The sequence below is a fragment of the Ischnura elegans genome, chromosome 7, assembly GCF_921293095.1.
Source record: "Ischnura elegans chromosome 7, ioIscEleg1.1, whole genome shotgun sequence".
Taxonomy (NCBI): domain Eukaryota; kingdom Metazoa; phylum Arthropoda; class Insecta; order Odonata; family Coenagrionidae; genus Ischnura; species Ischnura elegans.
Window position 1 is genome coordinate 33,765,919 of NC_060252.1, and position 26,880 is coordinate 33,792,798.

Consider the following 26,880-nt stretch of genomic DNA (forward strand, 5'->3'; position numbering starts at 1 on the left):
AAAAAAACTCAGTGACCCCGAAAAACCAAAAGTGACGTATTAAAAAAGTCACTATATTTATTAAATTTTCAGTGAATGGTAAGCCCCCTATGTTTCAAAATGCCACCCCTATGCTTTTAAATGCCTACCCCTATGTTAAAAATTCCACGAAACACGAAAATCGACCATTTGGAACTTCTTAGATCAAAAACATGTTTTGGGGGGGGTTGACTGGGGGGTGGTTAAAGGGGGGTTGGAGAGAAAAAGTTATATTTTCATGTATTGTCATCGGAAATGAAGAAGTGTGCAAAATTTCAGCGTTTTTGCTTCACAGGAAGTGAGTCAAATTTGAGTTACAAGATTTGTACCAGACAAACAAACAGACAGGTTGGTGAGTTGATATAAAGACTGTAAAAATAACCGGGAACTTATTAACCACATTTGCGGTGTTGGTTTTATTTCTGAAATTAACATCTGATTACAAAGACGAGAACGTTCCGAGTTACCTGTTGGAAGACCCCGTCAGTTGGTGTTTCGAACAATCTGTATAAAATTAGGTAAAATTGTATATTTACCTCCCTCTATTGATAAAAAAATGTGATTTATAGCCAGAATATAAATGCCATTTTGACAGCGAAAACCTGATATAAGGGACACCGCGCTATCACGTGAAATTCAACTTATAAATACACAAGGTTTGTTATACTGCCTCCCAATTAACAGATTTCATTTACGTTTTCCAATTTTTTGTCTATTTTAATGTTAGCCTTGACTTAATATCCTGTGCTGCAAAATATATTTTAAGTTTTTTGTGCTTATTTTCAGATGATATCTACCCATTAGCTTTACTCATATTTGCCAAAATCTCTTCAAATCCTTCTCAGTCTCTGCTATTACAGCTAAGTATGCCATAGACCAATAGAGCGTTGTTTTTTCCTCCGTAGATACTCACCCCTAAGGCCTTTTCTCTAATTTGATGAATGGACTTCTCGGAGTAAACGTTGAATATTATGGATGGCACGGCACAGCCTCTTCTCCTAATTCTTGCTTCTTCACGGTTAGGTCGTAATATTACCTATCACCACTACTTATTTTAATTTAATTCCGTTATCCTGTTTCCCAAATGATGGAGTTCATTCACCTCATCTAGTTTTAGTTTCCCTATCATAATGTTAGTCATTACTGCTTCTCATCGAATGCATTCTAATGCATCTCCCAAAAAGTCTTTACGTTTTCTCCCAGCTGCCAATACACCGGGTTTTTCAAAAATGAATAGTGGGGTTTCAACGCTGATCATCTGATCCCTATGTTTCCAGCATTAGTTCGTTGCACCCAAGGCATTGCTATTACCTCTCGATTGATGTCTTCTTCTGTGGCTTCTCAGGGAGTCAATATTACCATAGTCTAATGAAATGAATGATGACAAAGAGATGGAGGACGTGGAGTCGGTAAATATCGTAGATGAAAGGAATTGGGAGAGAAATATTATATATAAATTTTATGTAATATTTACAGCTGTAGATTTGTTTGTTTGTGCCATTTTCTAACCCTGCCTCGTGTATTTTGGTAAAGTTCGCATTAATTGCCACAGCAAAATGTTCCCCCTGAACCGGAATTGAACTAAGAGCTTTGGGCCACTGCGCTATCAACTATGCTATCCAGGTTCCGTAGTGTGTGTGGGGTGTATTTATGTATGGATCTGAGACTTGGACGATGGGAAGAGAGACAGGGACAGGATTGGAGCATTTGAGATGTGGGTTTGGAGGAAGATGGAGGGAATACGGTGGACGGATCGAGTAAGGAATGAGCAAGTGCTAAACAGGGTATATGAGGAAAGAAAATTGATGGGTAAAATAAATGAAAGAAAGAGTAACTGGCTGGGGCATGTGATGAGAGGGAATGACATTTTGAAGGTAGCCTTGGAGGGAACGGTGGAAGGGATCAGAAGAAGGGGAAGGAGAAGGCTGAAGTTTATTGACAACTTAAAAATAGGAAAATGAAAGGCCTTCAAAGAAATGGCCTGAGACAGGAAACAATGGAAACAGCGTTGGCGCAGGAGACCTGCAGACGGGTAAAACACTAGGTGATGATAAAGCTGTAAGTTTAGTGAGATAAACATTAGAAAGCGTTAAAACTCAGCTATTCATTTTGAGGCACCTGGTATATGAAAATGATAATTAATTATGAGTTGAAATACATGGGATTAGAGTTTGTAGTTACTAACTAGAAAAATTTTTGATATAATTTTTTATTTACACTCAAGAGGCAGGTATGACGGATGTTAAAAAGGGTCGCCATTTTTTTGGAACTTATTGGAATCTGTTTAAGCAGTATTCATTTCTCTCATCGACATTTTGTGTAGCTCCGGCCTGTTGATTTTCCCTCCTCTGCTTTCAGGTAGCTCCGCCATGAAGACCACTCCTCCGTGCAACTGCATGTGCTCTTCTGCCCTTTCTGTTGATTAAAATGTAAAATATAAGACCCTTTATTTGTCTCTCTTACGCATAGAGCTCCTGGAGAGGGCGTTAGCTACCCATCCCACGGTAGGAAAGTGAAGCCAGGGGGGCGTGGCACTTCAGCCCGTCCGCCATATTCCTTTACCTCGGATGGAGCAGAAATACATGGTTTCTAATGGGAAATTCGTCAAAGGAAACTCAATATTTTCCCTACTGACAGCCGGAAAAAGCCGTTCCCACCGATGAGCGAAGATTATTTGTTGAATATAAAACCGGAAAAAATGCATCTTTTGGATGAAATAGGCGATTCAACCACGGTGCGGCAAATTAAAAGTGTGACGCACGACAAGTCACTTGCGACAATAGTAACTAATTTTATGCTGTAAGCTGAAAAATATCTGATGAATTCATGTGAAACCTCAAAGTATATAACTTCTGATATTTACAATAGAATTTTTTTTAACCAAATTCAATTATGAAAGTAAATAAAAAAGGATAAATGGACGAGAGAGGAATGGGAGGACACCGAATGCTACGATAATAATTTTTGCTTCACACGAGGTAAAGGAATATGGCGGACGGGCTAAAGTGCCACGCCCCCCCGGCTTCACTTTCCAACCGTGGGAGGGGTAGCTAACGCCCTCTCCAGATACTCTATGCACTTACGTAACGCAAGTGTATATCCCATTTACCTGCAACAAATTTTTTCATTTCCTCTTCGGTCACCCTGTGATTTGATTTTAGCACAATGTATGCTCGAGCTGATGTCTTGGTGATAGTATTGGGTACTCCAATTACTCCTGCGATGGACACTGCTGGATGCCTCATTATGATGTCCTCAATATCAGATGGTGACACCTAATTTGAAGAAAAATACAATGTAAGGTTAATGCGTTTAAGCAAGGGGACTGCATAGTGAGACCCGAGTCCGTCCCGTAGAAGCTTAATATATTTTGCCAATTCGGACGCAATTTAATCAGTTTTCAAAAATATCTGACGAGTAAGTGGAAAGCGTTCCATTTAAAGTACAATAGAGATCCATTTATCGATGGCTAAGTTCTAACAACACGTATCTCAAAATTTGGACGGTCTGATACTGCTAATACTATTAATAAAAAATAAAATTCAAGCAAAAAACAACCCTTTGTTTGCAAATGTATGCTTCTTTTTCAGTTGTACGTATTTTTGGTTTTTAATTTCAATTAAAATTATATACTGCAGTTAAAAAATATTTTTTTGCTCTCCTGAAAAGTTACTTTTTTCGAGGCACGTTTTGTTACAACTTAGTCATCGTTATGTTAATGCATTTTATATTTACAATCCTCATAAACAGCACGGAATAGTTATAAATTGAGTAGATCACATCGCAAGAAATACACGGTTAGGTTAACGGCCCTAATTATAATTTATTTCTCAGTAAAATTCGGATCGCTGTGCCTGTCAGCGACGCGAGTGGCTACTTTAGTAAGTTCAATTTAGTGCGCGGCGGGTGGCAATACATTTAGACGATGACTTGAGGATCCTCTACTGTAATATTCGTGAGTGAAACACTTGTTACTCGTGACAGTGCTCTGTCACGTAGCGTTCGTATTTGTGCCATTTACTAAGCCTACCTTGTGTATTTTGGTTAAATTCACATTAATTGCCGAAGCAAAATGTTACCCCTGATCCGGAATTAAACGAAGAGCCTTAGGCCACTACGCAATCGACTAGGCTATCCAGGTTCCGCAGTAACTTGAAAAAGTTGCCATGCGAATGGGTTCCTTACAGGGGCGCCGACTTATAAAAAATATTGGGGGGGCCCATATCGGAGGTCTTGCCCCGGGAAGAGGTTCAATTCAAAGTGTGTCGCAGCACCGAAACTATCATGATTCACACCACTTGATTCAGTTAACCTGCTTAACCTTATAATTATTTGTTTTAACACATTGTTGAATTTATTTTAAAAGGTAACTATCGTCACACATTTTTGTGATTTCACAAAGCATAATATAACTTAATTATTTCTTGAATTATTGAGGGGGCTCCGCCCCCCCAAACGAATCTTTGAGGGGGCTCGGGCCCCCTCAGGCCCCATGGAGTCGGCGCCACTGGTTCCTTAACATTTTTTTTATTATTGTCGATTGCGATAGTGATAGAAAAATAAAGAGACTCGTATTTTTTCCGTCTATAGGCCCATCTCCTACTCCTCGAGCTATTCAGAGCGAAAATTCAACCGGGTTCACTCTTTCGAATAAAAGTTAATGACGTCACTGACTTGCGCCGCTTCTCCTCCACTCCTCGCTCTCGCGCCACCGTCTCACGTGGTTCGATGTCATCAAGACTTCAATGATCGATTATTGCCGTCAAGGATCGGCTCTCTTTGAGCTTGCTAATGAGCCAAAACTTCAACGACGTCATCAACTTATGCAAAGTGGGCGGCAAATTTCGCATTTTCCCCTCAATATAAATACTCCTAGAACGGGTTGGGAAAAAAGTGGTTGGGCAATTTATGCCCATTAATTTTTTTCACATTTTTGCCCAAAATTTTGTCTTCTATCGTTTACCTCCTTATATTTATCCACCTAAGTAACATAGAGATATTATTTTTGTCTAATTCTAAAGCTTATTATTTGTTTGATAATTTACTATTTATTAAATCCATGTATTCCATTCACCATTATTGACAAAGGTTGAAAAATTGAGGAGTAAAATTTGAAATACTCTGTCTCAAAATCGACCATATCTTAATTTTACATGGTAATGATTTTTAACAAACTACTCCAAAAATACCAGCCTGTGGAAACTCATTGACACCTTTTAAAAATATTTGAGCATTTCAATTTTTCTCCTGCGCGGCGATTCGGAATCCATTCACAAATTATATCAGTAGTATTGAAAAAAGTCTGACTCATTGCTCCAGGCCCTCATAGTATGATCTATAGCTTGAATGATATGCTTTCAACGCAGCAATAAGTGTTATTTTTACAACGGACAAAGTCCTTTTGGAGAAATTAATGCTAGAGGTAAATTGAATATTTTGATTGAAATTAAGCTAGTATAGGTAAATTAATTTTCTAAATCACTCATGCCATAAAGGTTTAATAAGGCATAAATCACACTATGGCAAATATGAGGTATTCTTTGAACGTATAATTATTTAAATCGCCTTGAGTGATTCATAATATTTGGCATTTAATTCTGACATTTTGGCATTTAATTTTGTCATTCATAAATTATGAAGTGTTTTATTAAGTAAAGTATCTAATCTGTTGAGTTTAACCATATTCGATTTAACTTACCAGTTTGTCTTTGTACATGAACGTAAAGCTGCTCCGGTCGACTATAAATAAGTTGCCACTTTCGTCGAAATATCCTATGTCTCCTGTGTCGAACCAGCCATCTTCTTCAAGTTTTGTTATGTATCCCTGCATTTAGTGAAGAAAAAATATTTTTTGGTTTGCATCTTGTGAGTACCATTACAAGTCGATTAGGCCATTCAAAAAAAAGTAATTAAGTTTAGGAATATATTAAGTCGTTGAGTTGTCATTTTAAGTCCCATTGGTATACATTAATTTTACATCATTTTCACAAACCATTGATTTTACGCGTTAGACATTTGGGCGGTAATTCTGTAAGGCTGATGACATTATAATTTGGTGTATTCTCATATAACTTTGGAATTAAGCCATGTTATAAAGAAAGTGACCGCGAAATTCTTGGAATAATTAAACAAAAGTCGTATTTTTTCTGTCAAAGTCTATATTTTACTTTGTCGATTGCGATTCCAGACGTGCTAGTGACCATTAGAGAGGATTTCACTTATTGTTAGTATAAAATTTAAATAACTTTATATCAGCACATTAATTCTTGTGTACCTAGTTATAAATATAAAAATATAATAATAATTACTTCAAGATGTTTTTCGATGAGGTATTTTACACAAACATATCCCAGGTTGGTCACACACTGAACAGAGCACAATTAAAGGTACAAAAGGCTGTTACAACTAAATTTTCGGTGGCAGGACCACCTTCCTCGGAGTTAGGAAAAAGACACTTTTTCCAAGGAAGTCTTTTTCCTAACTGAAGGTGATAATGCTACCGAAAATTTAGTTGTGCGAGTCTCATGTATCTTTAATTGTGCTCTGTACTGTGTGCACCCAACCTGGGAGATACATGTATATGTGATAATAATAATAAGAATTATTATTATTATTATTATTATAGAAAAGTGTTCATTTCAATGGGTTTTTAAGTTTTTTTGGATTTTCACCCCCTAAATACTTTCAACCCCAGTCAAGTTTGTCTCTCTTATGACCTTGATTTCCTCAAAACGTCAGTTTTTTTCAATCAGAAGCAGGTAGTATTAGTAACAGTCCCTTGAAAAGCGATAAGTTTAGATACGGGGTTGGTTTCCCCAATTTAGGGGTTGCTCGTAAAAATGGAGGATAAAAAAAACGGTGGTCATTTTCGGATTCAGCGACCCAAAATTGGCCAGAAACACCCTAAATTTTAGCTGAGCATTTTTTTTTACTTTTTTTGCAGAACAGTGTAATATATGTGTATGTACCAGGAGAAATTAAAATCGTTTAGTGTAATATATATGTTTATAACTAGGTAAACCTAATACATAGATTCGTTTCCATTCTGATTAAAAGAAATAAATTGCATAAGATTTCACATTAAATTGGCATTTCAGATTCATGTAGTGTTGCAATAGAGTGATAAGTTTCAATAAGATAAGATAAGTAAGATAAGTTGCAATAGAATTCAGAGTGTTGCAATAAAAAACATCTTTTATGCATCGAAAGCCTGCACCCAAATCCTTCCATCGTGTGAAGCATGCCCATCCGTATCCTTCATCATAGTGGCAACAGAATCCAAAATTTGAGTAAATTTTCTTTCAAATCAAATCAGACACAAATAATTTTTACCAGCCAACTAAAGAACAACATGTCTTTTTTCTCAACAGTATTTGCGTAATCGATTTTTAAAGTACACGGCTTACGAAGTGGGCCTAAATGTGCTCAAGTAATCAATGGTGTCATAACCCATGAAAGGAAGTTGTTATTCTCACCTTCTCGGCTTTGGTGTTGAGGTATCCCTTCATGAGACAGGGTCCCCTGACCCACAGCTGTCCCTTCATGTTCCTGCCCACCCCGCACCTCCGAACTGGGTCAACTATCTGCAGTAAAATAAGATATCTACTTTCAACAACTGGCTTTTTTTTCAAAATACATTGCTTAAATTACCATCTTTTTGTGGTATAGGATTCGTAAATCAGTGTGAAAGATAAAAAGGTGCTGAGCATTTCTCATGTCATAATTTGTGTACTTGTGCAATTTGTGCAATGTGTCCCATAGAATATTTGTTTATATCAGGCAACCGTTTATTGCATTTAAAAGCATAGAGATTGAAAAAATTACTATGAATTCGTTGTGCATATTCATTATGTCGTTTTTTTACATAAATTGTCATCGGTGCAACATGAAACCCTCATTGGGATTTTGGGCTTGGGTCCGTTGGTTGAAGGTACTGTATCATTGATTATATCTGACCTGTTGATGGCATTAGAACACTTGAGAGGACACAAGCTTCATCTAATTAGGTCAACGTATTCACCAAATTCATCCTTTTGACTGAAATGGAAGAGAGTTATCTCTAATTCCTTTTCTACCACAAAGTAATTCTTTTTTCTGCATTTCATAATGCACGAATTTTTATTTGCATCATTTCGGTATAGCTTCCCGAAAAAGTGAATAGCAATTTAACGAGCAGTGAGCTGAAACGGAAAAAAGTTGGCCAACTTAAAAATATGCATCAAGTCAACAAAGTTAATATGCGTTAGATTGTAAAATCTGGATCTTTTAAAGTGGAAATTCATTTAAGCGTCGTGAGAAAAAAATAACTCTCTGACTCTTAGCCTGCTTATTTCGATTTAACCCCATTGTACGATATTTTTGCAGTACGAGAATAAATTCTTCATATGGATATCGTGCTGATATTATAGAAACGCCTCCACTCTCAGAATTTGTTTTCCGAATTAACCATTGCAGAACGGTAAAACTCATTCCGCTTAGCGACCTTACTATCTGCGAAAAAAAGGTAGAACGCTGAACTTTAAGCATTTTTATGAAAGTCTGTCGAAGCTCCATAGGATCGTGCCATATATCATTTTAATCATTGTTTATTCGACTACAACAATAAATCTTTAAAAATTGTTTTGACCTACACGTTTACCATCTACGATCGAAAGAGTGAAGAAGAACACGCGAAAAACTATGAGAACGGCGGAACGGTGGTCTTCTTCATCACGTCACGGGAAAAATATTTAATTGGTGCAAGTCATTAATTTTTATGGACAGAACGACATCTTTGCATTACAAAAAGCTCTTTAAATTAAATTTGACCTATTCTTTGATTTTCAAAATGGCCGAAAGGTAAATTTCAATTCCCGAAGCGTAGAAAAGAAAATGGATATTGCAGTCACGCATGTATTTGTAAAAACAATTCTAAACTTTTCAGTTAAGGAAGTGTTTGTATTGTTCCTCTTACTTAAAATAAACCAAAAAGACGGAAATCGTCCCGTGGCAATGCACTCTTCCAAAACGACGATTTTTGGCGTTACCAATACGACAAAGGCGTTAGAGGAACAATATAAACATTTCCTTACACGAAAAGTTAAGAATTTTTTACATATTGCATACGTAACTGCAATTTATATTTTCTTTTTTACGCCTCAGAAATTGAAATTTACCTTTCGGCCATTTTGAAAATTAAGGAATGAGTAAAATTTAATTTCATAAATCTATTTCTAATGCAACGATTCCAACTATTAATTCATTCTAATTCTATCTATTAAAATACAATGAAAACCACCAATCAAATATTTTGCTCGTGACGAGATAAAGAAGACACCGTTTCGCCATTTTCATACTTTTTCGCGCGTTCTTCCTCACTCTTTCGACCATAGAAGCTAAACGTTTACGTCTAAACAATGTTTAGTGATTCATTGTTGTAGTCGAATAAACAATGAGTAAAATTATAATGACACGACCAAATGGAGCTTCGGCAGGATTCTATGCAAATTCTTAAGGCCGTATCACACTAGCGACTGCGACCGCGATTTCGGCTGCGACTGCACCATAGCCACCTAGAGAAAAGGCCCCGTCACAAGCGACGGCTGAGGCTCTGACGTCACCACGAGAAGTGCTGTGTTGTTCCGGCTGCCGTTGGAGACCACTTTGTTTACGAGTGTATTTACGTTACGTTTTACCACATTTTAGGGACTTTTGTGGTGTTAGTTGGTGAAAATTTAAGTTTCTGAGGGTAGTGAAGTTTCCTTTATTATTGAATTTCATTCGCTGGACTTCATAAACGTGTATTTGTGAGGCCTTTTGTTAAAAAGTTCCTTTCACGTGTGTAGTGCCGGCATTCGAAGAAAACTCCACAGGAGTGGACCCGAGGTTCAAGTTTTTAACTTTCCAAAAGATCCTGAGCTGAAGAAGAAGTGTATATGGGGGATAAAAAGAGACAATTTCACCTCGACGGAAAACATTAAGGTATGTACTCTTTCTAGCTGTAATTATTTGGATGTAATTTCTAGGCAGATGTGTCTTGGGGATGTTGACAGTACTAAAAGTGGTGATTTAAATACAGAAGCGGCATTTCAATGGGAAATTCTTGTATTTTAGCTGAATTTTTTGTATTATTTCGTTCAGTAAACGTGAGGTTGAAGGAGTTTCTTGGGAATTATAAGATAGCTGCCAAGTTTATAGCATCGAATATTCTTTATTATCTTGCCCTCTGCTGTGTTATGCGTCTAAAAACTCAGCAAAACAGTGCTTATTTAACTATACTTTTGTTACTCATAGTTGAAAAGCAATTTGAATTATCTACGCGATTATCTACCAACGATATTTACTTGATAAATTGCATGGATAGCATCTAATCATGAGAAATGCATAAGTCGCGTCAGAAACGTATGTTTCTATACTATGCTATACTATGTTATTGGTGTGTCTTAACAACCGTGAATGAAAATTTGCGTTTTTCTCTTACAATTGGTGCAATGAACCGTAATTTATCTATGCCCGGCTTTCATCATCTGAAATTATCTTATGGTCTAGTTTTAAAATTTAAAAAATCTTTAAGGTACATAATGATCTCCTATATTTACTGGCCTAGTCATTAGATATCTCTCATGCAGAAATGCCTAAAATTGGAAATGAAATAACTACTTAGTAATTTTCATGACTTTTTCTTATTTATTAATTTTAGTCGTGTGATCTTCACTTCTCAGCGAGTGACATCAGAAAAGAACCTGTGGCCTTGCAGGAGAAGATGGGGAAGATAACTCGTGTTGAATTAGAAGTGTCATAGGAGGAGGGTGCCATTACTTCATTTGAAACTGTCATCTAGAAGACAGAATGTCATAGTGGTTGAAGTGACATAAAGGACTATGGTGGATTTGTTTTCTATAAGTGGTTCATGTGACAATGGACATTCATCTGAAAACTATTGAAGATAGTTATTGTGGCTTCTGCCAGTGCTCTTTTAAATGATTTTTGTTCAAAAGAAAATACCAGTATTTGTTTCACCAAATTAGTTCATCGTAATAAGAGAAAATTGTAGGTATTATTTTGATTGACGAATGGAAATACAAAATATTTGTATTTTACTTCTGTGTTTTTTTCTTTCCCGCCGCCAAAATTCCTTGTGGTGATTACTTCATGCATGTTAAGTAAGATCTGAGATGTGATTTAAGAGATGTCGTGTTCTTTATACAAATGTGAATGCTGGTGATATGGCAGGACTTCCAAATTTTTTATTAGATTGATACATCTACTGAAGTGGGATTGAAACTTTTGCTCATCCCAAATAATATTTCAAATACTTAAGCTCCTGGGACGGGTACGTTTTATTAGCCGAGGCTGGACTATACGTAAATTTTGGCTTGCATTTTGATGCTTTCGAGAGTAATAATGGCAGATGTGTCAACGATACCAAATTTCAAGAGTAACTATCATTGAAAATCTTATTTCATCAGGCTCTACGGTAAGATTTTCATAGCCCATGGGCATATCTAATTTAATGTCAAAATAAAGAAGAATTCACTCTTAAATAATAGATCCATTTGGGACTTTGTGTGAACACCTTTTACTCTGCCAGAAAGAAATTATTTATCCAAGGGAAGTATATGGAATGCAACCAGGTTTAATCAAATACTTGCCATCACCACTTTATGTTATCGAATTTTGAGACGCTTTTATGTTGAATAATAAATGCTCTTTGGATGCAAAGAGCCTTCTCTACATAGTTATTTCAGATTTTAATATTGTTATGTAGTACTTCTAGTTCACAACGACAATTTATGAATTAGTTATAATTAGTTTTTTCTTGAGAACGGCGAAGTTATATGTTACGTGCCATAAGACGTAATATTAACGAATAACTTTGAGATTGAAAAATATTTTTGTTGATGCGTGTCAGTATTTTCTCGTAACCCGCTGACTATTTTCTTATTGACTGAGTAAATTAGGTATCAATTATCTTTTCACTTCGGCGGCTAAACCACCGTCGCAGACAGCACCACAACTACTTCTGTTCTGCCATGCTTTGGCGGTAGCACTTCAATGAGTGACGTCACACGCCTGTGAACGGGCCTTCTCTCTAGGTGGCTGTGACTGCACCCCATCACACATTGCGGCCGACGCCACGGTCGCGCATGCGCACGTATGAACGTTTCTGCTTGTGGCTTGTTTGTTTACGAAAGCCCAAAGAATGGATAGAGAGCAGCAATTGTTGAAATTTTTCCTAAAATATGTTAAATCGTACTTCGTTATTAGTCACCTGTGTACTCGGGTCCAATAGCTAATATGCTGTCTACTATCTTCACTTAAAAAATCCGAAATTATCTCAGTTTTATCTCACAACCTTCTTGAAATTCCCTCGCTACGGTAACCAAAACACGTCTGCCGCAAGCCCGCGATATTGAAATGGAGCTCTCTGATTGACTGCGACTGCGACAGAAGAATAGCCGGTCGGCTATTCTTCTGAGTCGCAGTCGCAGCGTCGACTGCCTCGCTCTGATTGGTCGACGGACCAGTCGCGGTCGCAGCGGCGGTCGCAGTCGCTAGTGTGATACGGCCTTTAAAACTCAGCGTTCCATCTTTTCGGCGCCGATAGTAGTATATTTTGTATTGACTGATAAGGATAGTAACGTGGCGTGAGAAAGTTGTAAATTCAAGTTGGCTGTAGAAGGTAACCATTTAAATATTAAGAGTTAGATCCTTCTTTTTTATATCTGATATTATTCCAGGTTCATTAAGCACATCAAATATTTATAAGGGCATTTAACTTATTTCTGGTCAAATGGGAGACCAGGTTTTTATTTAGAATTGAAATCGTTTGTTAACCAGATTAGACATCTGTAATTTGCTAAGTAATTCCATCTCTCTTTGTCTGGAATTTGTGATTTAAGCTATTTTGATTTTACTATACATATCAGCCTATCCGTCTGCATTGTCTAAAATGATATTAACTTTAAAAATTTGCTCCATTGTAATAATGTATGCAGTCATTCAGCTCACTTCCGTTTTCAATTACCTTGGCTTCATAAGATGGCAATATTTGTCCGCATGAAACTCGTTCTCCTAGGAATATAAGAATAGATTATTTCATTGAGTAGTTATAACTACTTTTATAACTCATTTATGTAATTTAGGAATAGTATGTGTTGCATTAGTCATTGGATTCATGGTGAAAGTACAAGTTTTAGGCATGGCAAATACTTCGTTGGTGAGAAAATCTTAATGAGGTTATTGATAGAGATGGGTAAAGTATTTGCTCCGAAGAAGTAATATGGGATACAAGTGTGACGAAAGATTTCAAAACATCCCCGGAGTCAAACCGAGGGTTCAAGGCCAGCAGTCCAACCATATTTTCAATTGTACAGCTATTGTTAACTTTTTTGAGTGTCTTTTATTTTCCAATGTCAACTACTTCGGTCTTAAAATTTTTTTACATCCTGAGTTAGTTGAGAAAGATCAAGTATAATAATAATAATATTTATTGTTCTCGGACAAATTGTCCATTAAGAACATAAGATGAATATTACATACAATAGAGATCACAAAATAAACTTGTACAAAATATATAAGATATTTCCGAATGGAATTCAGCACAACTAACACATCAGGGCATAGAAATGAAATCTTGAAGTTAACTCAAACAATCATAGCAAGAAAATCTAAGTATGCGCGTATACCCATCGCAACATTTATGGTAGAACATGAAAAAATAATTAAATAACTAAATAAGTAGAACATGAATAATGATAAATCATTTACTCCAACAAATATGGCATTCGATTTCAAACTATAGGCATTTAAGAAAAAATATTATTATTAAATCAATAAATATTGACAGGTAGTAATAAATTTTATTGGCTTAGCTACCATTAATAAACATTGCAAAAATGCATTTCGATGATGGATGCTTTCCATTCATCGACACACGTTGACCCAAGTCGAAGTGTCGATGAATGGAAAGCACTCTAGTCCCATCTTTTTTGTTTATTTAGCACTGAATGTTTCTTCTTTTGATTGTAATATCGTAAAAACCCTGAATTTGGTTTACGTTTCATAATTAAACACGCATTTTAATTTCTAGCACTGATGATGGTTTATAAAGAAAACGAAGCATCGGCAAAATTTGTTTCAATTTCAAGACCTACACTCAAAGATTCAAAATTAATATTAAATATGGAGGTCAGGAAAAGGGAAAACAAACTCATTTTATTTCTACAGCGACTTATGCTTGACTTTATTTCGCAATATATCTTGCTTAATTTTTGCATTATGTCCCTGTTTACGACTACTTTTCCGTTGATATTAAGTCAGGGATTTTGATTATGGAAACCTCATGCGAGTCCTGCTTTAGTTGGCGCTTTGTTTCGAGACTGGGGACATGGCAGATGAGGAAGGGTAGTTCCTTCTCTTTAGGTGCATTACAACAACCTCGTCTGGGCTCACTTAGTCGCACGGATTCTGAGTTTATAATTTCTTTCTCTGACTGCGAAGACTGGCGCCCACTTCTCTCATATTTTTCTGAGTTTTGGCCAACGGGGGCAGGCATTTTGAGGAAGAAACATTTTATTTCAGAAACTTATAAGTCAGTATTTATGACTGGTAAAGAGGCCTAAAATATAAGCTTTGCCGTTAACAAAGCTCCATTATTTTTTATTATCGCTATTTAAAAAAATGTATATTTATAATTATTTATATAATAATAAATTATATTAACAATTTTATTTATTTATTTGTATTATATATTTTTATTTAAAAATATATTTTTAATTATATTTAAATAGAGGTCAAGACAAGGAAAAAAGTAACGATTTATTTCGGAAAATAATGAGTGAGTAGATTGAAAATACAGGGCTACAGTTTTATTTATTTATAACTAGCAAAGTGGTCTAAAATATAAAAAGCCTAACCGTTAACAAAGCTATATTATTCAGCTACTGCTCATCTCTGCTCATTGGCCCTCAATTAAACATTTTCCTCTAACTTGTATAATGTAATGGCATTTATATAAAATCCTTAAAACTTATATCGGATGCGTGACCCTCCTTCATCTGTGCGAGTCACGTTTCAGGGATTGCAGCCATACTTACGACCACCATCCGTTCCGATCACCAGCCCTGATATCATTCTCTCTGATTTCGGTTTTGCACTTCTATCGACCGATGAAAAGGAAAAGTACAAAATTTCTGACATGGCGTATAACTGTGAAAGAAAAGAGAAAAAGTATTAGTACGATCAAAGTGTATTTTGGAAAATAGCCTGGCAATAACCGGAAGTTATACCAGGTGGACTCAGCCACAGGCGCACTGGAAGTTTTTGAATTCCGTAGGCTATGATCCTTTTCGAATATCTTTGCGAATGGCTCAGTCCTGTCAGCTCGGATTGTTTCGAGCGGCAATTGAGCAATTGAAAATAGATATCTTTAAGAGCGACAAGGAGAACATCATATTAGAACCTTACTGTATTTACAGGTCTGACGGAAACGATAAATTAATTCTAGAATGCCCGTTGTGGATGCATTCACAAATTCGGGTGTAAGCATAGGTCAGGCATGCTAGTGTAAAGAGTGATATTTTTCCACAATATACACGGTATAGGAGAAAAGCAGTAAATGGGTTATAGCAGGTTTCATCAGCCCTCAAAAACAAGTAAAAATCATAATGGTGGCAATGATGATACTCGTATGAGCACCTTTCATTTCTATAAATGTTGTAAACATCGACATTATCATAAACTAAAAGAGAATCGATATTGGCACAATTTTGAACCACCGATTTCCGTATTGGGTTAATGTGACCCTAAAGAGAATTTTTATGTTGATTATTTTGAAAGGAAGTCAAGTTTTAGACTCATATTTTATGACTTTTAATTATTTAGTTTGGTTTACCACTGTGCTAAAGTTAGGCCTGATATTGTTATTTTTTCTAATTTTTTCTCATCACTTATACCTGCCATGTCCAGATGGCTCATTTTGACCCAGACTATCAAATTCATTCGAAGCCATTCTACTTTTACTTTGTATTCGATGTAACGGTGTGATTTATACTGATTTTTTGTCAAAATGTTATTGTAATTTTTTTGACCTGATTCCATTGAAATTCATTGTACCTCCCAAACCCATCTGAGGAAAACTGATAGGTATTCACAAATTTGTGGAAGCTAGTTCCCATAACACCGTAGAAATTGTTTGACAACTACAATTTAATATTTTTCGTCTAATTTCATTTTCTACTACCCTCCCAAATGCTTTATAAACAATGTTAATAAATAAACTGGGAAGGAGTGAAGTATTTTGAGTAAAATCTGCAAAGATGGTCATATTGGGTCAAACTGACCCACTCGGGCATAATATGGTGTAAGCATTGGTCGGGCACGCTAGTGTTAAGAGAGGTATTTTTCCGAACGGATAGATGTGGGAATTCGTTTTTCCCCCGAACCATAAAGGACTTTAATAAATGCTGGACGTAATTTTGTAATTTTGTTTGAGTATATGGTTTTTATATGCAGACGGCTGGTGTCCTAACACCCCCTCATACACGCCTTTTTAGGCTGCTTGCGGGGTAGTATGTAAATATAGATGAATACTTACCACCATGAGATGTACTTTGGGTAATTTATCCGCAAACATTTTTGCAGTGGCCGCTGCAACTACTGATCCTCCGCACAACAAATTTTTAACGGAAGACAGGTCATGGTTGGCCAATTCATGCGATTGTATGAAAATGTTGGCAGCATATGGGTACATAAACACTGTATCGGGCTGAAATATTAGACCATGCGTATTAGCTGTCTGAGTTCATCTAATTTTACATACCTTCAGTTAATAAATTTCCGATTTAATAATTTTAAAACGTGCATCACCTTGTACTTGGCAATTTGCTCTGGAAGCAGTTTCAGGTCAAATTTGCTGCTACTCATGAGCGAGAAACCGTAAACAATGGACCCAACGATTCCTCCGTATGCTGATATCAAATGATTTCCAACTGTTGCTAATAGAGATCTTCCCAACACTCGTGGTCTAAGTTAGTTGGAAATGCGGCGCCATCAAGCATGAAATAAGACCATAATGATGGTATAATTTTATCTTTTTTTGTATTCGAAGTCATATAGATATTCTACGCACAAAACATGGTTGCGGGTATTATTCTCGAGTCAAAAAATATGTGCTTGTTTTTTAGCGCATTTGTAAAATTCATTGAACCCCAATTAATATATTTTACTTTGAAAATTATTACAATGTAGTATTACCATTAAAATGTTACAAGTTGTAATATTTTTGTGATGGGAGTGTACGCCTTCTTAAATTTTTGTAATGATACACTTTTTTACATCTCAAATCATTTACATTTTGACAACCATCCACCTGAATCTAACCGAGAAAGCACATACTCTCTTTTTAAATTGGTAAATTAAGGAGGAAAGATAATTGAATAAAGAGATTTCATTTTTTAAATCAATCAGACATTCAATAGAAGTACCTATTATAAAACTATTGCTTAATAGGTTTTCTCATACTTTTGGATAAAAGCTCAACGCTCAACTACTAATTAATTTATTAGAACAACTGAAGCCTGGTGAAAATAATACAAAATATTTTAAATTACTTCTAGTTCATTTGTGGAAAAATTCCTGCAAATTTTAATGTACTGATATGATATCTCAAGTTTTGGACAATTTATACCCCCACGACAAATGGAATGGAATTCAACTCATCGAGCGGGTGCGATGAGTTCACTTTGGCTTGAATCATACGTGTGTACATTACTTTTTACCAATAATTCCATTCGCAGAGCATACTTACTCCTCAATTTTTATCGGTGCTCCAAAATTTGAAAAGCTTGTCACCATGTTACGGTGGGTGTGTAGAACACCCTTGGGAACCCCTGTCGATCCACTTGTGCTGACAATTATGTAAACGTCCTCTCCTGGGTTTATCTTCACATTGTGGGGGTAGCCTGTGAAGAAATCACTGTGCTGTCATTAGCAAAATCGATGGAATTCGAACCATAGAAATATTAATATATTTTGGCTCATGCCTTAAGCCTGAATCACATGATCATTTTTCCGTCCCTCAGAATGATAGCTCCAGCGATAGGTTTTCAGGAAACTAACGATTGATCGCTTGACACATCATTTTCTGAATCACACGGCCATTTCCAAAGCCCCCTTTTTCATCGTTTATTCCGTATTTAAAACTATCGTTCAATAATAATAATAATAAAACGTCTTTATTGGGCGAGATTGGGACTAGAAAGTCCCATCTTCCATCTAACCCCTCGTCAAACATTAAATATATGCAGTTAAATACATTGTCAAGTTGCTCATGAAATTACATGCAGAGAAATTACATAAAAATAAGTAGAAGTTCCATTTTCAATCAACAATTAGCATTATAATTTAACAAATCTACTATTGACCAAGTGGAAAAAGATGTTAGTGAACGTGGGAAAAACCTAAGGATATTGACTGTCGTCCTCATTGGAAAAAACCCACTGCAGGAGGGAAGTTTCCTTAATCAAAGAAAACGAAAGGCATTGATTGCGATTCGTTACCCACCATTAATTAGTGTGTTAGTAATATACAAATTATTTGGATTTAGAAATCCCAGTTTAGACGAATGTTAATGGTTAATTTTAACTTCATTTGAAAAAGGACAGATTGGCGCCTATGTAGGATTTCGCAAAATGTTGTCATACTCCCTTCATCCCTCCCCTCAACCACCCCTTCACCCCAACAAAAACTGATTTTGTATGCCAATGTTGTGTTACAAAAATTGTTATTTTATTTCATACTATTTCTACAAAATATTACAGGAGTCTTGATATGAACAGAACACAGGTAATTTAATCTTAAGAATAACTTTCTTTTTAATAGAAAAATGTAAAACCGGCTAAATATATAAAGAGGAAAATTCGGTAACAGCCTTATGCAATTTTTCGGCAATGATGTAGTTTGCGAACGAAATCCGACCGAAACCAACATTAGTCGTTCTTTTTTGGCTACTATAATTTCGCTTTTGACCATTAACGTGATTAGCACCAATTTACTTACGAGAACCGTCGTCATTTGCAATCATGTCCTCAATAGCTTTCGCATCCTCCACATCGCCTCCAATTGACACTGCTTGAACGTCCCACCCCAGCTGTTGTGAGGCCCACTTCATTTTGGAGCAGGTGTCCTTGTCGCACAGCGTAAAGCGGCAGGAGACCTCCCTCATTTCCCGTTCGTAGTCCTCTGGAAGTAAGTGAACATAGCATTAATGAGGAAACCAATTACGAACACCCGGCACGGTTTGGTTAGGCGCAGCACGGTAAGGCTCGGCGTAGCACGGTACAGTTCGGCGCAGCACGGCTCGGTTTGATTGTTGTGGAAGGCATCGCAGGTAATCCATTGTAAACGGTCGGCATGGCAACGGATCAGTTGGGGTGTTCTCCCGACAATTAAATTCGCCCACTCCGAATTTGGTAACTGCCACGCGAGTATGAAGTTTCATCAGTCGTCTACCCTAGCACAGAAAATAACCGGAACTAAATTTTTAAATTTCTCGCGACTATGATAATAAAGAGTGAATCATACCTTGTATTTTTTGTTGGGTTTTAATGAAGTTTGGGTATTAATGAAGTTTGGGTATTAATGAAGGGTTTCATAATAGCTATTGCGAGTCCTATAAATATTGAATCTCGACAGATTTGAACACAACCGCGGACAAAAAATCATACAAAGAATCTTTTATATTAACTAGCAATGCATTGGAGTCTTAATTTTCAGCGAGAATGTTGCTCCATAGCCTAGTCCAAGTGGCCATTAAAGAGTTTTGTAAGTTGACCGCTGTAGTCATGGTTTAGTTGAAGTTGTGTCGGGTTTCCCACCAGATGAGGTTCTCCATCCCTGCCGACGTTTCGATGGCCGTGTCGTCCATCGTCATCAGGGCTTGATGGAGAACCTTATCCGGTGGGAAACCCGAAACTACTTCAACATCATCATACGCCGGGAAAACCTCAGATCTTTCTTCAGTCATGGTTTAGGTCGAACAAAGAGGAACTACCGTGTTCATAACTTTTGCCTAATATCCTTTTGTTTGAAAATAATGAGGGTTATCGTGTCTGCATAATTAATTCAAACTGTGTGGCAACTAACGTCGTATAAAATAATTATTTATCTCACCTTTTTTGTCCCCTTTATGGAATCCTCGCACGGCACCTCCACCGATCCACACGCTGAGCTGGACCAAGTAGATTAGCGTGACATTGCCTGTTGCGAAGCATAAAACATCTCCTTTCTTGAATCCTAATCGTGCCAAACCGCTGGCTATCTTCCTCGTCAATGGTTTTATATCCTTGTACTTGTATGAAGCTCCATCCCATATGTCTTGCTGCGATAAAAAAAGTGATGATTTAAACATGGAATCTTGGATTTATTAAGTGAAAATTAGATCGTCTTGGTATGATTGACTCACTGATTTTAAGGGGAAAAAAACTCAGCGAGGAAAGTATAACCGTACTTTGTAGATTTTTCTCTTTGAATCATGGCATTTAAATCTTGTAATCAATAATTGACACGAATTCCTTGATAATCAGTCCATTTTACTGCTAGTTATCGAGTTCCGGTTCAAAACTGAATGATATTGGCAAATGAAATGGTGTAGAAACCTCTTTTATCTGGAGTATTTTAAATTGTCCTTTGTCTCCTTAAAAATTATAATTGGTATTACCCTTATCTGATAGCAAAGTCTCTAATGCTTAATAGCACATCAAAATAGCGATTTTTATTAATTATTAATAGTACGTGTCATAGTAATCTAATAGCATTAATTCTTGTCATATTACAAAATTTATTTCAACTAATCTTATAATTGCTATGATCTTACCACTTGAGTACATTGCCTTAGGATTAATAAGTATACATGGTATAATTTTATATGGATCTATGCTGTTGTTCACCTTTGAATATTGCCTCTAGACTGCTGATTAGTTTTTTATATTTTTTATAATGTGACAAAAAAATCACGCTGGGTTTGATTTGGCACTTAGGGCAATTCTCGTTTTTTTGTTGAAATAAGTATTGGTTGCTATTACACTAATCTGAATTCAATTTAATTTTTTGAAGAATGAGCATTTGGACCAAGTCATAAATTCGGTCTGGATGCTTTAGATAAATACTTTTTACTGAAAAATTTCTTCAGGTACATAAGCCAACCGGGGTGAGAATGGGTGGAACAGGGTTGGGTATGATAGCTTGTCAGCAGCGTAAGTGATTCCAGTGTATTTATTTATTTTATTTATTTATTTCATCACCAAAAACGGCACAAAGGCTTTTACATTGGCTGTTCATTAAATAAATAATACCTATAAGATAACAAACAATAGCACGAAAAAATAAAAACTAACAGAAAACAAAATTATTAAACATAAGAAGGGGCTCTATTGATTAGACAATGGTGAATTATTCAGATGGCATTTTAAGGTGGCTTTGTAATTATTGTCAGAGGAAAATAGGTCCAGGGAAGGGATTATTGAAGCCATGGAGTTAAACAAGGAGGGGATTCGGTAGAACAGAGAGCTTTGAGAGATGGAGAGACGGAATCGCGGAATGTGAAGCAGAGAGTTGTTTCGTAAGGGGCGAGTAGGAATATGAAAACGGAAAAGAGGGAGAATTTCGTTTGTCCGTAAAGAACCGCTAAAGATTCCATGCAGAAACATGAGGTCAGATAAGACACGGCGGCTTGTTATGTTAGATATCCTGAGGGAGGAAAGGATAGCGTCACAGGCGTAATATCTGAGTGTGGGGATTCGATGGCGGGCAACAGCAAGTATGCTGATGGTAAGAGTATACATCTACATCTACAAATTACCCTGCGAGCCACCTCTAGGGTGTTTGGCAGGGGGTGATCAATCACCAGCATGCAGCATGCATTTGGACTCTTGGATTTGTATATAGGGTGGAGGAAAAATTATGTCACGAAATTTCAACTCCTGATCCCAATATGCGATAATTTGGGATACGTCAGTTTGCCCTGTTGCCGGATGCCTTGGATACATCGCGATCCCCGGAAGGCAAAGCATTCGTAGTCATGAGCTATCCAGAGAATCCGGCTACAGGGTAAACTCGCGGCAAATCGCAGCGCTTGGCTCAAGGTTTCTGTTATTTAAAAATGGTTTTCGACTTAAACACCAATAGTAATTTTGGCTTCTACTGGCATCAGCTATCCAAGGTTGAAATTTCGTGAGATAATGTTTCTCCACCCTGTATGTAGTCTACAGTCCAGCCGGCGAGAGTTGTCCGATGACAGTTCAAAAGGAGGAGCGGAGAACCCTGCGCTAGCACAGTTTGCAGCCAATCGCTGTCTCCCAAACGCACCGCACACCGTTGCCTGGTCATACAACGTTGTCACATGCATATGAAGCACTGAAACAAGCCTGAACCACCAAAACAAGCCCTTTCTTCGAATCACCAAAGGGGATTCTTCCTTTGGGTCCTTCACACTCCCTTCCGACTCCTTTCTTCACGATACCCTTTTGTTAACATATGAGGTGGGCGTTTCCCTTTCTTACCTGGCAACCTTGCCCCCTACCCCGAACTAGACCCTTTTAACTGTCATCGGACGATTCTCAGCTGCTGGACTGTACCTTCGAATCCTTCATCCGCCACAAATACTTCTTCAAAAATACTTGATGTAGAGAAGGCCTTTCTTTTTCCTTGAAATTTTATCTCCTACTGCAGTTTCATAAGAAACACCACTTTTATCACTTGAAAACTTACCACCCATATTTGGTCTTTCAAAAGTTCATAGTTCATCTCCAGGCTTTGGAATAGAAATTCTGTTATACTAACATCCGGAGCCTTCTTGGATATGCTCTGGAATGGTGATGTTAGTATGGTATCGTCACCGGGCCCCATCCTCTTTTCCATTGTTTACCTTTTGAGGAATATAGTTAAAACCAAATTATGGTGTTCGTGATGCATATATATATCACCCATTTGAGCTCAAAAGTAGAATATATAGGCTATATAAACCTGATGTCACATTTAAAAATTACTGACAATGATGTTGAAAATGAATACCATGAAAAAACTACTTCATATGGATTCACCGCCAGACAGTGCTTTTGGGCTGTATCTGGTGAAAGGTTAAAATTATTAGTAAAATTTCCAGTTATATTTATACGTTTCCAGATACTGCCGTTGAATCTTCCTGTCTAGCAGAAAATTTTATCTTGGACCAAAGTAGTTTATTATTATGCTTTTGATGCTCTTAAAGTGAAATAATGACTGCACTACTACTACGCTACTGTAGTTTAAAAAAGTATCTATTTCTATTTAAGTAATCCGGCTAATTATTTGTTGCTAATGAGAAAAAAATGACGATACATAAGGCCTTTAAGGAAAGATACACGCATGCCATCACATGTAAAAACAATCGGTGATATTATGATCAAAATACGTACTTGGCATCATACTTGATTGGGTACCCAGGCAATACCGAATAGAACCGTAAATAGCTCCAGATCTGGGGAGTAGCTGGTGTCAATTGTGATGTTTTTGAAATGAGATCTTCGAGCATCGTGAAATATCCGACTGAGGACATAACGTATGAGCGCGGGGCTGTTACTTTACAAACTGCACAGGTTTTCCTATTTCTCTGAAATTGTGCAGTATATTGGCACGATGTGAATTTATATTGTTCGCAATTGCTTTTTCATCGCTTGCGGATAAACTTGTAGAACTCAAGAAATATTTATCTGTTTCCCATGTCTTTAAGCTATGAAAATCGCCATTTCGGCCGTCATTTGTCAATTAAACCCCTAGTTTATGTCCTACGTAAAATTTTACAGGTAGATGGAAGAGTACTACCTGTTCAAAACCAAGAACGCGGTGCGTATCAATTTCAGCATCGAAAATGAGATTCATTCTCCGTAAATATTACAATTAAACAACTAAAATCTTAATTCTATGATGATAAATTAATGTTACTTCAGTGTCAAATGTAATGCGAATGCGCACTTCATTTTTTGTTTTAAACATATAGTCTTACATCAGTAAAACCTATCACGACCGTGTACCTAGGCAGGGCGGTTTGTTTTCTTCTTTTTAGTAGGAACATAAACGTGGGTTTTTATATTATTTTTTAAAAATTTATTGTGATTTGTTTTAAACATATAGTCTTATATCAGTAAAACCTTATATCAGGTCCTTGGACCAAGACAGGGCGGTTCGTTTTCTTCTTTTTAGGAGGAACAGAAACTTGGGTTTTTATATTAATTTTTTAATTTATTGCAATATTTTCTTTCAAGCTCTATCTCAACCGACGGTAAAAAAATTATTGGACGAATGAGACGCCATATTTACATTGTTGGCGGTTAGTTAGCAATTAGCCAGCAACCAGCCAATTGCCATGCCTAGGAATTTCCACTCGATATTCATCAAGGCCTCATAGTTACGATTCGTCGAAGTAGACGGAAAATGTTTGTTAAGCCTACAGGTTATCAACTTTAAGACGACTCGGCATTATGAAGCAGTTTTACCTAATCGAAGCACTTTTAATTTAGGGTTATTAATTCGATTTGTAATTTAGCTTCTGCAAAATTTGCAGAAAAACAGACCTTGGGATAGATTTTTCCCACTTACCCTGTATGTGTGAAATTCACACACTTCCTGTGACTTGGTCTGCCCTAACCTATGAAGTTCGACCTTGGGATTGAAAAACTGCGTGATAAACGAAAAAGGATTGGATTCATATTGCTCAGAATGTGAGACTTACCTTGTGGTTTGTTCTTGATCTGTTGAGAGGAAATATTCCACGTCTAGTGTTTAGCTCAGGAATCAGTCGCCTGAATTTCTCCTCTTTAAAGCCTTATCGTTCTTTTCTCCGTTTCGTATACGCTCCGTGGAGATGTCTTCTTCTCTGACGCAAGAGCACAACTGGAGTCCTCGGCTCTAGCAGCAGTCTCGCAATCAATTACGTTGGTTCCCTATGAATGGCTAGCAAGCGCGTGACGAGAATTTACGATTTGATTTTACGATTCGTGAGTCTTTCGAGGCACATATAGGGTTCCCTATGAAGATCGCACGAAAAATTTTCGCTCTTTTTCGGTTAAAGTTATGGAAGCATATTATTTTAGGGTGATTTTATCTACATTTACGCACTGTCCCGTGAGTCGCCTTAATAGGTGTGTGGAGGAGGTGTTAGAAAACTAGCCGTTATAAAATAAAAAGGAAAGGCTCCAACTAATTTACGCCTAGCATTTATCAAAGTCCTTCATTGCCCGTGGGAAAAACGAATTCTCATACCTATCCGTTCGGCAAAATATCTCTCTTAATTCATCGCTTCTGTCGGACCTGAAATATCGTGGGGTTTTAAAATGGTGTTCTCCGTGTCGTTCTAAAAGATATCTATTCTCAATTACTCAAGCAATTTAAGCCTAGCCTCCCAGTCTCCAGCGGCTTCCAGCCTAATCCGTTTAACATCTGTGTAACGCTTTCTGTAAACCCCTAGCAGTTGTTTTCATATAGCGAAGCTTTATTTTGTATATTATTCAGTGCAGGGATTAAGTCTTTCTTCGCCGCATCCTATATGTTCGCTGCATGTTCAAGGTGCGGCCGGACGAGTGCGAAGTAGCACCTCAATTTTCTTCCTGCTCCACAGTGGGCTGAAATCGAAAAAAGCTGGACAAAACCTCAGTAACGATTGTTTTGAGTGCGAGATTTGAAAATTTGCACATTTGTCGTCAATAAATTTGTGCCTTTTTTATGCAAACAGTTTTTCATTAGTTACTTTTTTAAACAAATCACTTGGCCTCAAAGTTGAACAAATTTCGCAAAAATTGCCCGCATTGAATTTTTCTCGAAATTCAACATGTTAAAACTAATGCCACACCTTTTGCAGTAATTCAATGGAAACAAAAAATTACAATATTATTATGCAGTTTATTATTGTTTATTCTTGGCAACTTTCACGACTCAGTTGTATTATTTATTCGATTTCAGCCCACCCTGCGCTCATCGAATTTCACCCGTTGTGGTACCAGTGCATTTGAAGATGGAAAACAGTGAGGACATCGTCAATTAATTCTTATTTTCTGATAATTGCCTGTTTAAACAAATAGAGTTTTGGAAAGAAGTTTGGCTTGTTCGTACTTCCTTCCATAGTTTTCTGGTCAGTGTAGAGTTTTTGAAGTTGTTACGTTGATAATTTCGCAAGCATTCTCTGAACTGCACCTCACTAAAAACTTCTATTTGTTCTATTTGTCTAACACTTATTTTAACCTCAGTATTCCTTTGCTTGTCCGGAGGATCACCACCAAGGGGACTGCATAGAGGAGGTCCAATTTCATCCCACAGAAGACTTATTTCTGTTGCCACTTCGGTCGCACTTTAATCGGATTTCAAAAATGTCCACCGCGCGGTGATGAGTGTAATGCTATCCACTCTTTTCCAATATTTTGCAGTACAATGTTTATCATTGCGAGGAATAGCATTGAAAAGTTTTGAATATGATCGATAACATCTTCTTGTACGTAAATTTCAGTTAATACCCGTAATTTACCTTATTTCCAAGTGAATCTCGGATCAATTTGTCCGTCAGCGACGCGAGTGGCGACTTTTGTAAACACATTTAAATGCCCAGTGGGTGACAACACATTTAAGGCCTGGTTACACGATACATTAACACGTACGGGCTTATGTCTGAATGTATGAACGCGGGAATGAACGCCAAAATGCACCGTGTAACCACCAAACTTGTATGGATGCGTGCACAGAAAATAGAACCTGTTCTGATTTGGTTCATGCATTCGTACATGCTCCGTTCCGGTCCACCAAAATCATTCACGCAAACGTAACATTAACTTGTACGTGTTAATGTACCGTGTAATCAGG

General features: G+C 37.0%; 1 protein-coding gene and 1 long non-coding RNA gene across 3 annotated transcripts; one reads left to right on the forward strand and one right to left on the reverse strand.

Moving 5' to 3' along the window:
• Window positions 1-2,211: 2,211 nt before the first annotated feature.
• LOC124162610 (luciferin 4-monooxygenase-like) lies at window positions 2,212-24,916 on the reverse strand. 2 transcript variants are annotated; one of them, XM_046539199.1, is made up of 14 exons: window positions 24,764-24,916; window positions 24,631-24,693; window positions 22,765-22,921; window positions 20,170-20,377; window positions 19,057-19,239; window positions 17,807-17,960; window positions 16,867-17,023; window positions 16,595-16,765; window positions 15,096-15,207; window positions 13,025-13,071; window positions 7,494-7,601; window positions 5,717-5,842; window positions 3,128-3,293; window positions 2,212-2,433 (listed from the first exon to the last, which is right to left on the reverse strand). In XM_046539199.1, exons 3-14 carry the CDS (start codon window positions 22,912-22,914, stop codon window positions 2,303-2,305), a joined length of 1,713 nt encoding a protein of 570 aa, XP_046395155.1. In that variant the 5' UTR covers window positions 22,915-22,921; window positions 24,631-24,693; window positions 24,764-24,916; the 3' UTR covers window positions 2,212-2,302. The 2 variants fall into 2 exon arrangements, with proteins under 2 accessions (XP_046395155.1, XP_046395154.1); XM_046539198.1 differs by lacking the exon at window positions 24,631-24,693.
• Window positions 9,709-10,980, forward strand: LOC124162611. The gene is made up of 2 exons (XR_006865630.1): window positions 9,709-9,978; window positions 10,697-10,980. It is a non-coding gene; the product is annotated as an uncharacterized LOC124162611 (long non-coding RNA).
• Window positions 24,917-26,880: the final 1,964 nt, after the last annotated feature.